Source organism: Stegostoma tigrinum, chromosome 45, assembly GCF_030684315.1.
Source record: "Stegostoma tigrinum isolate sSteTig4 chromosome 45, sSteTig4.hap1, whole genome shotgun sequence".
NCBI lineage: Eukaryota > Metazoa > Chordata > Chondrichthyes > Orectolobiformes > Stegostomatidae > Stegostoma > Stegostoma tigrinum.
The window spans coordinates 1,999,120-2,015,435 of record NC_081398.1 but is presented as its reverse complement, the minus strand read 5'-3'; the positions used below and the strand labels follow the sequence as shown (position 1 = coordinate 2,015,435).

Sequence of the window (16,316 nt, the reverse complement as noted above, 5' to 3'; positions counted from 1 at the left end):
AAGAATTTGTCGATCTCTGCCTTGAAGGCATCCAACGTCCCGGCCTCCAGTGCACTCCGTGGCAATGAATTCCACAATGAATTCCACTCTAGCCATAATTGGACAGCGGAATAGACTGAGGGAGAATCTGAATGTCCCTCACGCATCTGAAGTCCACAGAGTGAGAATTAGTTGCTCATGGAAACCTGTAAAATTCTAACAGGACTAGACAGGCTAAAAGATGTTGCAGGGGAGTTTAGAATCAAGTGGGGTTGGGGTTGCAGTGTCACAGCCGAAAGGAGGCCAGGTAGGGGACTGAGATGAGGAGAAATGTCTTCACCCAGAGAGTGGGAGCCCGTGGAATAGTCTGCCACAGAGAGCGCCAAAATATCAAATATTTTTCACGAAGGAGTTGGATATAGTTCTTCGGAGAAAGCCAGGAATAGTCACGATCAGCTGCCACCCTTGAATGGCGATGGGCCGAATGGCCTACGCCTTGCCCCTATTTTCTGTCTGTTTCTATGAGGGTAGAGTGAAGCCTTTTGAAGTCTAATAGCCCGAGAACCTTTCCAGCCTTTTTGGTGGGGGGGGGGGGGGGGTCTGTAGAGGGAAGTGCTCACAAACCCTCTAAGATGTGTTGGGGGGAGGCGTGAAAGCAACGGGATTCCAGAGCCTGGTGAAAGTACGCGGACAGCTGAATATTACTGGGGGAGGGTGGGGAGAGGATTTGCACGTATGAATGGTAAGCAGGAGGAGGATTATAGAAAAAAAACGGTTCAGCCTCATCTTTGACAGTCAGTCTGGTCCTTCTGGGGTTTTGCAAAACGCCCAAGCTCCTATACCGCAATAACTCCAACTGTATTTGTCTCGACATTTGTGACTGTAGCGAAGATGGTCCCGAAGGTGAAGAAATCCCGTGGACAGACCATGCGCGAGTGGAGAGAGTTCTTATGGAACCCAAGGACCCGGGAGTTTCTGGGCAGGACAAGCTCCAGCTGGGGTGAGTGAATGAGCAGGCGAGGTGCCTTGCAAAATGTTTTGTCGTGTTATTGCTCCTTAGCTGTACATCTCTCCGGGGTCCAGGCCTGTGGGAGCCTTGCAATCTATCCCGAGAGAACTTTCAATTTCTAAAGTCGTGTATCTCTTGACTGGATTTTGCAGAAGTGGAAGAGACGGGGTGGTTTCAGACCTGTGTGGTGTGTGATTGGAGAGAGAGAGAAACTGTGTGTGTTTGTGCGGGAAGTTGGGTGGGGGAAACAGCGGGGTTAATGTTTCTGGGGTCTGGCCCGCGAATCTCTAGTCTGGGTGAGTGTGTAGTGGCTAAGTACGAAAATAGAGGCTCTATTCCCGCTCCTGAACGAGTGGGGAGGGGGATAAGGGGCCAGACAGCTTCATTCCCACCTACCCCCAAACCGCACCCAATACTGGGCTAGAATCCCTTCAAAATACGGGGGGTAAACACCGCTAGAATTCAGGGCGCAGCTCAAACGCTTTCAAATACAGGGGGCTGGATATACCCTCGTAGGGGATGGGCTTAAACATTAGGTATAAGGTATCTTCCCCTCCTCTCCAAACATGGGTTTGTGTGGAATATAATAAGCCCCTTAAAGGGGTTAGATATGCCCTCATTGGAGGTGAGTTTAAATGTCATATACAGCGGTTGATAAGACCCTCCTCTCCAAATAGAGGGTACAGGTAGACACCACTGGAATATCATAAACCCCTTTCAATACTGGGGTTGGGGGTAATAACCCTTCACATAAACATGAGATTACAGGGTTTGAGCCAAAACGGGATAGAAAGCTCACACCCAGATTCAATACTTGGGCTCCACATTCTCCCCCTGCCCCCTACTCAAATCTCAAGGGGGCTAAACCAGGTTTCTGGGACTGCTTCCTTGCAGAAACAATGAAGGATGGCTACTCAAAATGTCCTGAGCTCAATCACCTGCCCCCTCCCTCAAATGGGTCAGTGTGCACTGATTGGTGTTTGGTGGGGGGGGGGGGGCGGTCTACCAGAGTGTCCTCAGACTGTGGGGTTAGAGAGGGGTGGGGATTCCCTTCATCGGGAGTAAGGGTAAAGAGGTGGGTTCACTGCTTAGGCTCAGCACCCAGCACGTGGAGAATGTACAAAACGACAGCAATCTGTTCCAGCGTTGGAGCTGGGGATAGTGTCTGTTAGATTCCATGTGACAGATGGGATTTAAATCCACACGGACCTCTATCCCTTCTGTGTCCTACACACAGAGGCTGAAAGGAAATATAAATGTGCCCCAGCCCCAGGCAGTGCAGCCTGACTGGTTTGCTGAATGCCTGTGGGCTGGGTTGAGATGGGTTTGGGTGAAGGTCAGCCACGATCTCACTGAATGACCCTGGAAGAGCTGAATAGACTCTGAATACATTTGGAATACTGTGTTCAGTTCTGGTCTCCCTGCTACAGGAAAGATGTTGTTAAACTTGAAAGGGTTCAGAAAGATTTACAAGGATGGTGCCAGGGTTGGAGGGTTTGACCTACAGGGAGGGGCTGGATAGTCTGGGGCTATTTTCCCTGGAGCGCTGGGGGCTGAGGGGGACCTTATAGAAGTTTATGAAATCATGAGGGGCATGGATAGGGTGAATAGACAAGATCTTCTCCCCAGGGTGGGGGGGGGGGCAAAATTACAGGGGCATCGGTTTAAGGTGAGAGGGCAAAGATTTGAAAGGGACCTGAAGGGCAACTTTTTCACGCAGAGGGTGGTGGGTGGATGGTTAGAGGTGGTGGAGGCTGGTACAATTAAAACATTTAAAAGGCATCTGGATGGGTAAATGAATGGGCCAAATGCTGCCGGATTATTTTAGGATATCTGGTGTGCATGGGTGACTCTCGTCCGTTCAGGAAAGGAGGGACTTGAAACAGATGGGATCCACAGTGTTAGATGTCACCCAGTCTGTGTTGAATCATTGCCAGCCCAGGGCTCTAAGTGCACATTATTCCAACCACAAACAATACAGGTAAAGTCACCTGAGCCTACCGCACCAAATGACTGACAAAGTGGCGGGTGTGGGTACAGTTACAATGTTTAAAAAGCGTTTGGGGGATAAATGCATGAATAGGAAATGTTTGGGCGGATATGGACCAGGAGCAGGCAGGTGGGGCTAGTTTAATTTGGGATTGTGGTCAGCACCGTCTGGTTGGACCGAAGGGTCTGTTTCTGTGCTGTATGACCGCTGAGAGAGACGACAGATGGTGTCTCAGCCTGAGGGTCACCATGCCTGAGGCAAAGAGAGAAGTTGAGAAAGAGAATCTTCAGCCGGTGTGGGACTTGAACCCATGCTGTTAGCATCACGGTGTTGTAGCCCGGCCAGTCAGCGATATTACCTGCATGTTAATCTGGGTTCGGAGCTGTACTGGGATACAAAGCACTTCATTATAACTTTTATTGAAGCTAATGCATGACTTGGCAGCTGTAACGTTATGACCTGGGCGATTCTGTAAGCACTCAGTATTTCACTCCATTTCTCACACCCTTCCCCCATGATCTACCCTGTGCTGTTTCTCAAAACCTTGCAGGTGATTGTAGCATTTTACTGTCACAGAGTCATAGAGCTGTACAGCATGGAAACTGACCCTTCAGTCCAACACATCCATGCTAACCCAGTTATCCTAAATTAATCTAATCCCATTTGCCAACATTTGGCCCAAATCCCTCTTAAACCCTTCCTATTCCTATACCCATCCAGATGTCTTTTAAATGCTGTAACTGTACCAGCCCCCACCAATTCCTCTGGCAGCTCGTTCCATACACGCACCATCCTCTGTGTGAAAATGTTGCCCCCTGAGGTCTCTTTTAAATCTTTCCCCTCTCACCTTTAACCTATGCCCCTCTAGTTTTGGATTCCCCCCCCCCACCCTGGGGAAAAGACCCTGCCTATCCACCCCATCCATGCTCTTCATGATTTTATAAACCTCTATAAGGTTTCAACCTCTTATGCTCCAGGGAAAGAAATCCCAGTTGATCCAGCCTCTTATAACTCAAACCCTTCAGTCTTGGTAACATTCTTGCAAATCTTTCCCTGCACCCTCTCCAATTCAATAATACCTGAAGAACTTCAGTGAATGTGGTGAGGCCAGGAAGCCCGGGATTGTTTTCGGTTAAGAGGGAGGTTTAATCGAGGCATTTTAAAAACACAACGGGGTTTGGTAGGGTAATCGAGGAGAAACCTCCCAGTAGCAGTAACCAAGTGGAACGCAGATTGGCAAGAGGACCCCAGGGGTGGAATCATAGAATCCACACAGTGTGTAAACAGGTCCTTTGGCCCAAAAAGTTCACACGGACCCTCTGAGTAACCCACCAGGACACATCCCCCTATACCCACCTAATCTGCACATCCCTGGGCACTACAGGACAATATAACATGGCCAATCCACCTAGCCTGCACATCTTTAGATTATGGGAGGAAACCGGAGCACCCGGAGGAAACCCACGCAGACACGGGGAGAATGTGCAAACTCTACACAGACAGTTACCTGAGGGGGGAATTGAGCCCACGTCCCTGGCACCCGTGAGGAAGCCGTGCTAACCACTGAGATGAAGAGAATTTTCTTGACAGTTGGAATTATTGTAGTCTGCTCAGGTGGCATCTTAAAGAAGTTTTAACAGCACAGAAGAAAACTTTCCATCCATTGTGTCTGAGCTGGTTATTAAGCATCTCGATGCTAATCCCATTTTCCAGCACTTGGTCTCTAGTTTTGTACGCAATGGCATTTCAAGTGCTCACTTAAATACTTTTCAAATGCTGTGAGGGTTCCTGCCTCCTCTGCCCATTTCAAGCAATGAGTTCCAGACCCCTACCACTGTCTAGGTGAAAAACAAATTCCTTTAATCCCCTCTAAACCTCCTTCTCCTTAACTTAAAACACTACCATCACCTGGTTACTCTACAAAGGGGCAAGGTTTCTGCCTATTCATTCTTGTTTTTGCCCCTGGGATCTTTGTACGCATCACTCAGATTATGCCCCATTCCACCCCCTCAGCCCTTCCCTGCTCCAGGGAAAACAATCCCAGCCTCTCTTCATCGCGGATTCGCTCCAGCCCAGGGAACGTCCTGTGAATCTCCTCTGTCTGCCCCCCCCACCCCGTACCATCACATCCTTCCCATGGTGTGGGGACCTGAACCGCACACAGTATTCCAGCTGTGCTGTAACTAACGTTATACACAGCTCCACCATCACCTCCCTGTATTGATTCATAAAGAGAGTTTCCTCTATGCCTTCCTGAGCCACCTTACCCCCTGGGCTGCTCCCTTCAGGGATTTATGGACATACACAGCAAGATCCCACTGATCCCCTGTACATCTGAGGGTCCTCACATTCAATGTGTATTCCCTTCATCCTCCAAAAAATGCATCATCCCACACCTCTTTTAAAAAGTAAATTCCATTCTTGAAGAGAAATCCAGTTGCAGGACAGTAGAGCATGAGACAAATTGGATAGATCTTTCAAAGGGCCAGCACAGACAAACTGGGCTGAATAGCTTCCTTTTTTCATTCATTGACCGGATGAGGGTGTCAATAGCCAGGCCAGCATTTATTGCCCATCCCTAATTGTCCAGAGGGCATTTAGGAGTCAACCACATAACTGTGGGTCTGGAGTCACATATAGGCCAGACTAGGTAAGGATGGCAGTTTCCTTCTCTTAAGGACTTAGTGAACCAGATGGGTTTTTCTCCCTCAATAATTGACATGGTTATCGTTAGGCCTTTAAATTCTGTAATGGTGGGATTTGAACCTCTGGAATGTTACCTGGATTAACAGTTTCACGAGTTCCTTGCCTCCTGTTCTGCATTAATGTAGCATTATATTCATCAAGTGATCTTTGGAATTCTCTACTCAAGAGGGCTGAGTTTGCCTTGCCATTGAGCATGTTCAAGCCTGAGATCGGAAGGTTTTTAACAGTGCAGAAACTGAGGGAGTTATGGAAAGGTGGAGTTGAGGTTCCCAATCAGTCTTGTCTGGATTGAATGGTGCAACAGGCTAGAGGGAGAGAAAGGCTTACTCCTCCTATTGCTGATTTTCAGATTGGAACTTGCACAAAAACACCAATGCAACCTCTTACAGGGTCGGTCATGAGGATAGGGTGGACACCTGTGGCAGGTGTGAATGGGAATTGTAACAGCATCACATTTTACCAAAGAAGCCAATCGCTTGAAGTAGGCACTTAATTAAAGCAGGGGTTTACATTAATCACAGGAGAGAGGTTATCATTGGAGCCTAAACAGTCGAACATGTCCTTCCCACTGTGTGTTTAAACATCCTCCGGGAAGGCAAGCAGGATCACCCCATGTGGGTAAAAACCAATGCTTCATTCAAATTAATGACCTGATTACAACCTCTGCAACAACACATTATCTCAGCGCTGACCCTTCGACAGTACCCGCTCCGTCAGCACTGACCCTCCGACAGAGCGGCGCTCCGTCAGCACTGACCTTCCGACAGTGCGGCGCTCCCTCAGCACTGACCCTCCGACAGTGCGGCGCTCCCTCAGCACTGACGATCCGACAGTGCGGCGCTCCCTCAGCACTGACCCTCCGACAGTACCCGCTCCGTCAGCACTGACCCTCCGACAGTGCGGCGCTCCCTCAGCACTGACGATCCGACAGTGTGGCGCTCCCTCAGCACTGACCCTCCGACAGTGCGGCGCTCCCTCAGCACTGACCCTCCGACAGTACCCGCTCCGTCAGCACTGACCCTCCGACAGTGTGGCGCTCCCTCAGCACTGACCCTCCGACAGTGCGGCGCTCCCTCAGCACTGACCCTCCGACAGTACCCGCTCCGTCAGCACTGACCCTCCGACAGTGCGGCGCTCCCTCAGCACTGACGATCCGACAGTGTGGCGCTCCCTCAGCACTGACCCTCTGACAGTGCTGAGTGCAGCACTCCCTCAGCACTGACCCTCCGACAGTGCGGCGCCCCCTCAGCACTGACCCACCAACAGTGCCCACTCCCTCAGCACTGACCCTCCGACAGTGCGGCGCTCCCTCAGCACTGACCCTCCGACAGTGCGGCGCCCCGTCAGACCTGACCCACCGACAGTGCCCGCTCCCTCAGCCCTGACCCTGCGACAGAGCGGCGCTCCCTCAGAACTGACCCTCCGACAGAGCGGCGCTCCCTCAGCACTGACCCTCCGACAGTGCGGCGCTCCCTCAGCACTGACCCTCCGACAGTGCGGCGCCCCCTCAGCACTGACCCTCCGACAGTGCGGCGCCCCCTCAGCACTGACCCTCCGACAGTGCGGCGCTCCCTCAGCACAGACCCTCCGACAGTGCCCGCTCCCTCAGCACTGACCCTCCGACAGTGCCCGCTCCCTCAGCACTGACCCTCCAACAGTGCAGCGTTCCCTCAGCACTGACCCTCCGACAGTGCCCGCTCCCTCAGCACTGACCCTCCGACAGTGCCCGCTCCCTCAGCCCTGACCCACCGACAGTGCCCGCTCCCTCAGCACTGACCCTCCGACAGAGCGGCGCTCCCTCAGCACTGACCCTCCGACAGAGCGGCGCTCCCTCAGCACTGACCCTCCGACAGTGCGGCGCTCCCTCAGCACTGACCCTCCGACAGTGCGGCGCTCCCTCAGCACTGACCGTCCGACAGTGCGGCGCTCCCTCAGCACTGACCGTCCGACAGTGCGGCGCTCCCTCAGCACTGACCCTCCGACAGTGCGGCGCTCCCTCAGCACTGACCCTCCGAAAGTGCGGCGCTCCCTCAGCACTGACCCTCCGACAGTGCGGCGCTCCCTCAGCACTGACGATCCGACAGTGCGGCGCTCCCTCAGCACGGACCCTCCGACAGTGCGGCGCTCCCTCAGCACTGACCCTCCGACAGTGCGGCGCTCCCTCAGCACTGACCCTCCGACAGTGCGGCGCCCCCTCAGCACTGACCCTCCGACAGTGTGGCGCTCCCTCAGCACTGACCCTCCGACAGTGCGGCGCTCCCTCAGCACAGGCCCTCCGACAGTGCCCGCTCCCTCAGCACTGACCCTCCGACAGTGCCCGCTCCCTCAGCACTGACCCTCCAACAGTGCAGCGTTCCCTCAGCACTGACCCTCCGACAGTGCCCGCTCCCTCAGCACTGACCCTCCGACAGTGCCCGCTCCCTCAGCCCTGACCCACCGACAGTGCCCGCTCCCTCAGCCCTGACCCTCCGACAGAGCGGCGCTCCCTCAGCACTGACCCTCCGACAGAGCGGCGCTCCCTCAGCACTGACCCTCCGACAGTGCGGCGCTTCCTCAGCACTGACCCTCCGACAGTGCGGCGCTCCCTCAGCACTGACCCTCCGACAGTGCGGCGCTCCCTCAGCACTGACCCTCCGACAGTGCGGCGCTCCCTCAGCGCTGACCCTCTGACAGTGCTGAGTGCAGCACTCCCTCAGCACTGACTCTCCGACAGTGCGGCGCCCCCTCAGCACTGACCCACCGACAGTGCCCACTCCCTCAGCGCTGACCCTCTGACAGTGCTGAGTGCAGCACTCCCTCAGCACTGACTCTCCGACAGTGCGGCGCCCCCTCAGCACTGACCCACCGACAGTGCCCACTCCCTCAGCACTGACCCTCCGACAGTGCGGCGCCCCGTCGGCCCTGACCCACCGACAGTGCCCGCTCCCTCAGCCCTGACCCTGCGACAGAGCGGCGCTCCCTCAGAACTGACCCTCCGACAGTGCGGCGCTCCCTCAGCACTGACCCTCCGACAGTGCGGCGCCCCCTCAGCACTGACCCTCCGACAGTGCGGCGCTCCTTCAGCACAGAACCTCCGACAGTGCCCGCTCCCTCAGCACTGACCCTCCGACAGTGCCCGCTCCCTCAGCACTGACCCTCCAACAGTGCAGCGTTCCCTCAGCACTGACCCTCCGACAGTGCCCGCTCCCTCAGCACTGACCCTCCAACAGTGCCCGCTCCCTCAGCCCTGACCTACCGACAGTGCCCGCTCCCTCAGCACTGACCCTCCGACAGTGCGGCGCCCCCTCAGCACTGACCCTCCGACAGTGCGGCGCCCCCTCAGCACTGACCCTCCGACAGTGCGGCGCCCCCTCAGCACTGACCCTCCGACAGTGCGGCGCTCCCTCAGCACAGACCCTCCGACAGTGCCCGCTCCCTCAGCACTGACCCTCCGACAGTGCCCGCTCCCTCAGCACTGACCCTCCAACAGTGCAGCGTTCCCTCAGCACTGACCCTCCGACAGTGCCCGCTCCCTCAGCACTGACCCTCCAACAGTGCCCGCTCCCTCAGCCCTGACCTACCGACAGTGCCCGCTCCCTCAGCCCTGACCCTCCGACAGAGCGGCGCTCCCTCAGCACTGACCCTCCGACAGAGCGGCGCTCCCTCAGCACTGACCCTCCGACAGTGCAGCGTTCCCTCAGCACTGACCCTCCGACAGTGCCCGCTCCCTCAGCACTGACCCTCCGACAGTGCCCGCTCCCTCAGCCCTGACCTACCGACAGTGCCCGCTCCCTCAGCCCTGACCCTCCGACAGAGCGGCGCTCCCTCAGCACTGACCCTCCGACAGAGCGGCGCTCCCTCAGCACTGACCCTCCGACAGTGCGGCGCTCCCTCAGCACTGACCCTCCGACAGTGCGGCGCTCCCTCAGCACTGACCCTCCGAAAGTGCGGCGCTCCCTCAGCACTGACCCTCCGACAGTGCGGCGCTCCCTCAGCACTGACCCTCCGACAGTGCGGCGCTCCCTCAGCACTGACCCTCCGACAGTGCGGCGCCCCCTCAGCACTGAACCTCCGACAGTGCGGCGCCCCCTCAGCACTGACCCTCCGACAGTGCGGCGCCCCCTCAGCACTGACCCTCCGACAGTGCGGCGCCCCCTCAGCACTGACCCTCCGACAGTGCGGCGCCCCCTCAGCACTGACCCTCCGACAGTGCGGCGCTCCCTCAGCACAGACCCTCCGACAGTGCCCGCTCCCTCAGCACTGACCCTCCGACAGTGCCCGCTCCCTCAGCACTGACCCTCCAACAGTGCAGCGTTCCCTCAGCACTGACCCTCCGACAGTGCCCGCTCCCTCAGCACTGACCCTCCGACAGTGCCCGCTCCCTCAGCCCTGACCCACCGACAGTGCCCGCTCCCTCAGCCCTGACCCTCCGACAGTGCGGCGCTCCCGCAGCACTGACCCTCCGAAAGTGCGGCGCTCCCTCAGCACTGACCCTCCGACAGTGCGGCGCTCCCTCAGCACTGACCCTCCGACAGTGCGGCGCTCCCTCAGCACTGACCCTCCGACAGTGCGGCGCTCCCTCAGCACTGACCCTCCGACAGTGCGGCGCTCCCTCAGCACTGACCCTCCGAAAGTGCGGCGCTCCCTCAGCACTGACCCTCCGACAGTGCGGCGCTCCCTCAGCACTGACCCACCGACAGTGCCCGCTCCCTCAGCCCTGACCCTCTGACAGAGCGGCGCTCCCTCAGCACTGACCCTCCGACAGAGCGGCTCTCCCTCAGCACTGACCCTCCGACAGTGCGGCGCTCCCTCAGCACTGACCCTCCGACAGTGCGGCGCTCCCTCAGCACTGACCCTCCGACAGTGCGGCGCTCCCTCAGCACTGACCCTCCGACAGTGCGGCGCTCCCTCAGCACTGACCCTCCGACAGTGCGGCGCTCCCTCAGCACTGACCCTCCGAAAGTGCGGCGCTCCCTCAGCACTGACCCTCCGACAGTGCGGCGCTCCCTCAGCACTGACGATCCGACAGTGCGGCGCTCCCTCAGCACGGACCCTCCGACAGTGCGGCGCTCCCTGAGCACTGACCCTCCGACAGTGCGGCGCCCCCTCAGCACTGACCCTCCGACAGTGCGGCGCCCCCTCAGCACTGACCCTCCGACAGTGCGGCGCCCCCTCAGCACTGACCCTCCGACAGTGCCCGCTCCCTCAGCACTGACCCTCCGACAGTGCCCGCTCCCTCAGCACTGACCCTCCAACAGTGCAGTGTTCCCTCAGCACTGACCCTCCGACAGTGCCCGCTCCCTCAGCACTGACCCTCCGACAGTGCCCGCTCCCTCAGCCCTGACCCACCGAAAGTGCCCGCTCCCTCAGCCCTGACCCTCCGACAGAGCGGCGCTCCCTCAGCACTGACCCTCCGACAGAGCGGCGCTCCCTCAGCACTGACCCTCCGACAGTGCGGCGCTCCCTCAGCACTGACCCTCCGACAGTGCGGCGCTCCCTCAGCACTGACCCTCCGACAGTGCGGCGCTCCCTCAGCACTGACCCTCCGACAGTGCGGCGCTCCCTCAGCACTGACCCTCCGACAGTGCGGCGCTCCCTCAGCACTGACCCTCCGAAAGTGCGGCGCTCCCTCAGCACTGACCCTCCGACAGTGCGGCGCTCCCTCAGCACTGACGATCCGACAGTGCGGCGCTCCCTCAGCACTGACCCTCCGACAGTGCGGCGCTCCCTCAGCACTGACCCTCCGACAGTGCGGCGCTCCCTCAGCACTGACGATCCGACAGTGTGGCGCTCCCTCAGCACTGACTCTCCGACAGTGCGGCGCCCCCTCAGCACTGACGATCCGACAGTGCGGCACTCCCTCAGCACTGACCCTCCGACAGAGCGGCGCTCCCTCAGCACTGACCCTCCGACCGTGCGGCGCTCCCTCAGCACTGACCCTCCGACAGTGCGGCGCCCCCTCAGCACTGACCCTCCGACAGTGCCCGCTCCCTCAGCACTGACCCTCCGACAGTGCGGCGCTCCCTCAGCACTGACCCTCCGACAGTGCGGCGCCCCCTCAGCACTGACCCTCCGACAGTGCGGCGCCCCCTCAGCACTGACCCTCCGACAGTGTGGCGCTCCCTCAGCACAGACTCTCCGACAGTGCCCGCTCCCTCAGCACTGACCCTCCGACAGTGCCCGCTCCCTCAGCACTGACCCTCCAACAGTGCAGCGTTCCCTCAGCACTGACCCTCCGACAGTGCCCGCTCCCTCAGCACTGACCCTCCGACAGTGCCCGCTCCCTCAGCCCTGACCCACCGACAGTGCCCGCTCCCTCAGCACTGACCCTCCGACAGTGCGGCGCTCCCGCAGCACTGACCCTCCGAAAGTGCGGCGCTCCCTCAGCACTGACCCTCCGACAGTGCGGCGCTCCCTCAGCACTGACCCTCCGACAGTGCGGCGCTCCCTCAGCACTGACCCTCCGAAAGTGCGGCGCTCCCTCAGCACTGACCCTCCGACAGTGCGGCGCTCCCTCAGCACTGACCCTCCGACAGTACCCGTTCCGTCAGCACTGACCCTCCGACAGTGCGGCGCTCCCTCAGCACTGACGATCCGACAGTGCGGCGCCCCCTCAGCACTGACCCACCGACAGTGCCCACTCCCTCAGCACTGACCCTCCGACAGTGCGGCTCCCCCTCAGCACTGACCCACCGACAGTGCCCACTCCCTCAGCACTGACCCTCCGACAGTGCGGCGCCCCGTCAGCACTGACCCACCAACAGTGCCCGCTCCCTCAGCCCTGACCCACCGACAGTGCCCGCTCCCTCAGCCCTGACCCTCCGACAGAGCGGCGCTCCCTCAGAACTGACCCTCCGACAGTGCGGCGCTCCCTCAGCACTGACGATCCGACAGTGCGGCGCTCCCTCAGCACTGACCCTCCGACAGAGCGGCGCTCCCTCAGCACTGACCCTCCGACAGTGCGGCGCTCCCTCAGCACTGACCCTCCGACAGTGCGGCGCTCCCTCAGCACTGACCCTCCGACAGTGCGGCGCTCCCTCAGCACTGACCCTCCGAAAGTGCGGCGCTCCCTCAGCACTGACCCTCTGACAGTGCGGCGCTCCCTCAGCACTGACAATCCGACAGTGCGGCGCTCCCTCAGCACTGACCCTCCGACAGTGCGGCGCTCCCTCAGCACTGACCCTCCGACAGAGCGGCGCTCCCTCAGCACTGACCCTCCGACAGTGCGGCGCTCCCTCAGCACTGACCCTCCGACAGTGCGGCGCTCCCTCAGCACTGACCCTCCGACAGTGCGGCGCTCCCTCAGCACTGACCCTCCGAAAGTGCGGCGCTCCCTCAGCACTGACCCTCTGACAGTGCGGCGCTCCCTCAGCACTGACAATCCGACAGTGCGGCGCTCCCTCAGCACTGACCCTCCGACAGTGCGGCGCTCCCTCAGCACTGACCCTCCGACAGTGCGGCGCTCCCTCAGCACTGACCCTCTGACAGTGCGGCGCTCCCTCAGCACTGACCCTCCGACAGTGCGGCGCGCCCTCAGCACTGACGATCCGACAGTGCGGCGCTCCCTCAGCACTGACCCTCCGACAGTGCGGCGCTGCCTCAGCACTGACCCTCCGACAGTGCGGCGCTCCCTCAGCACTGACCCTCCGACAGTGCGGCGCTCCCTCAGCACTGACCGTCTGACAGTGCCCACTCCCTCAGCGTTGACCCTCCATCAGCGTGATGCTCCACACCCCATTCTGACTGCATCTCTCTGCCTTGCTCCCTCTCTCTCTCTCTGTCTCTCTCTTCCCCTCCTTTCTTGTCTGAAACGTACTAACCATGGCTGCGTCAATGCTATCACTATTGGGAATAATGTAGGTTTGGGTGATAACAGTTTTCTCAGTCGCATGGGCAATGAACCAGCATTGGAACCGCACATTCAGGCTTCCAGACATCGGAGCGAACGAGCTAATTTGTGGGAACGCCAGCGCCGATGGCTGTTCACTGACTACTGAGTGTAATGTGTAACAGGGGCCTGTTATGTTGACACACACAGCTTTTTTCTGAGAGAGTTACTCCCACAGTGCTAGTGGTGTTGTGCTGAAGATGGCCAAAGGTACCATTTTGTCTTAATAATGTACTGTGCCTAACTTTTGCCTCGTGTGCTACCACAAGCCATGCTGGGATACTGGGCTCCGTTGTATGGAATATGAAGAAAAAACCATGGAGCCACTTGTGGTGGCCAATCAGCCCCAGGAAACCACTGCTCACCTCAGCCTTCACCACCAAGTTCCAACCTGGAATGGTAATATGTTCCATCACTGAGCCTTCTGTCTTCAACCTTTCCATATACCCCATCCTCTGTTCATCAACATCCTCATAGCGCCCCGCCTTCTCTGATAGCTGATTGGATGACCCATGCATATTGGGTGGCCCATATATAATAAGACCAGAAATTGCTGGAGAAACTCAGCAGTGTCTTTGGAGAGAGAAACTCAGTTACTGTCGTGAGGTCCAGTGACTCTTCTACAGAACTGAGATGAGCGGTTCTGAAGAAGTGTCTTAAGAGATAGGAAAGAAGTAGGCCATTCAGGCCCTCGAGCCTGCTCTACCATTCAACAGGCTCATGGCTGATCTGACATTCCTCATGTTCTGAGGAAACTCTGTTTTCTCCTTCACAGATGCTGCCGGACCTGCTGAGCTTTTCCAGCAACTTCTGTTCTTGTTCCAACACTCCTCATGTCCACTTTCCTGCCCTTTCCCCACAACCCTCGATTCCCCAACTAAGCAAGAATCCATCTCAGCCTTAAATATACACAAGGACTGTACCCCCATAGCTCTCTTTGGCGAGGAGTTCTATTCCTCCTCATCCCAGTTTTAACTAGCACCCCTTTATCCTGAAACTGTGCCCTCTGGTCCTTTCGGACTTGATGGGTTAACTCTAGCTCTCTCTCTCTGTCTCTCTCCACAGATGCTGCCAGATTTGCTGAGTTTTGTTTCAGATTCCCAGCATCTGCCGTACTTTGCTTTTATTTGGATGGCCCATGTGTGCCAGTCAAAACCTGTGACTCACCCACCTTCAATAGCTAAAATGGAGTTATTCGTTCAAAATTTAATGAGGGTCCAGTTTTAGCCGTTCATATTTTGGCTGCTACAGGAGTGCCTTGAAAACAAACCTCATGACTACATGATTCACATTGAAGATGCAACCTAGTGAGAAGGAGGCCTTTGAGGACGGGGACAGACCAACCCAGGGAATTAAGGAAAGCATTACAATATTTTGCACACTTTTATTTCAATGCAGCAAATATTAATAATAACCAGATAATGGGAACGTTTTCAAAGATGACAAATGGAATAAAAAAGAGAAAATAAACTGAGGTCAAACTAGTGAGTAACATAAAATCAAACAGTAAGAGCTGTTTTAAATATATAAATAGGAAGTGAAAGGCCAAATGAACACAAGCCCCTTAGAGAATGAGGCTGGGAAATAATAATGGGGAACAGGAAATGGCAGAGGATTTAAATAAAGTCTTTACAGTAGCAGGCGCTATTAATGCTTCAAGAATACAAAATAATCAAGGAGACCATGGATGGGAGAGGAGGAGGAAATAAACACAGTAACTGTTGTTTAAGGAAAAAGCGATAGGGAATCTAATGAGCTCAAAAACCAACAAGTCTCCTGGGCTTGATAGGCTACATTTTTTTATTCACTTGTGGGACATGGGCTTTGCTGGTTGGCCAACATTTACTGTCTGTCTCCAGCTTCCTTTGAAATGAGTGTCTAGCAAGTTGAGAGGACAGTTGCGAGTCAACCTCATTGCTGTGGGCCTGGAGTCACATGTAGGCCAGACCAGGTAAGGATGGCAGTTACCTTCCCTGAAGCACATTAGTAAACTAAATGGGTTTTCCGACAGTTGACAATGGATTAACGGTCATCCAGATTATTATTGAATTCAAATCCCACCATCTGCCGCAGCAGGATTCAAACTCAGCACCCGCCCCCCCCCCCCCGCCCCGATACCTTACCTGGGTCTCTGGACTAATAGTTTAGCAATAATACCACTAGGCCATTTCCTCCCCATCCTATGCCACTGGATACACCAGTAGAAATGCACTGGCCACATGGTGGCTCAGTGGTTAGCACCGCTGCCTCACGGTGCCAGGGACCCAAGTTCAAGTCCAGCCTCGGGGAGGCTGTCTGCGTGGAGTTTGCACGTTCTTCCCATGTCTGCATGGGTTTCCTCCCACAGTCCAAAGATGTGCGGGCTAGGATGGATTGGCCGTGCTAAATTGCCTGTAGAGTTCAGGGATGTGCAGATTGGGTGGGTTATAGCGGGATGGGTCTGAGTGGGATGCTGTGAGGTTCAGTGTGGACTTGTTGGGCCCAAGGGCCTATTTCCACACTGTAGGGGCTCTATAATTTTAAAAAAAAACTTCCAACAATCCTCAGATTCCAGAGAATTGGATACTTGCCAACGTAACCCATTTAGTCAAAAGGCAGACAAACATCAGGTAACAATAGACCAAGTAACTAATTGACTTAACATGTCACTGGGGTAAGGTGAGAGTCCATTATAAAGGATGTAGTGGCAGTGGTTCAGAAATACATGGTAGGCATGGTTTCATGAAGGGGAATTCATGTTTGACAAATTTATTAGAATTCTTTGC

General features: G+C 56.6%; 1 protein-coding gene across 3 annotated transcripts in view; it reads left to right on the top strand.

The window, feature by feature from the left end:
* Positions 1 to 724: 724 nt before the first annotated feature.
* Positions 725 to 16,316, top strand: part of atp1b2b (ATPase Na+/K+ transporting subunit beta 2b) — a 35,455-nt gene continuing 19,863 nt past the window's right edge. The window contains exon 1 of one of the 3 annotated variants that reach the window (XM_059642592.1): positions 725 to 979. In XM_059642592.1, coding sequence (XP_059498575.1) covers positions 871 to 979 — 109 coding nt within the window. In that variant the 5' untranslated portion in view covers positions 725 to 870. The remainder of the gene's footprint in view (positions 980 to 16,316) is intronic. The other 2 variants (XM_059642591.1, XM_059642590.1) reach the window with 2 other exon arrangements.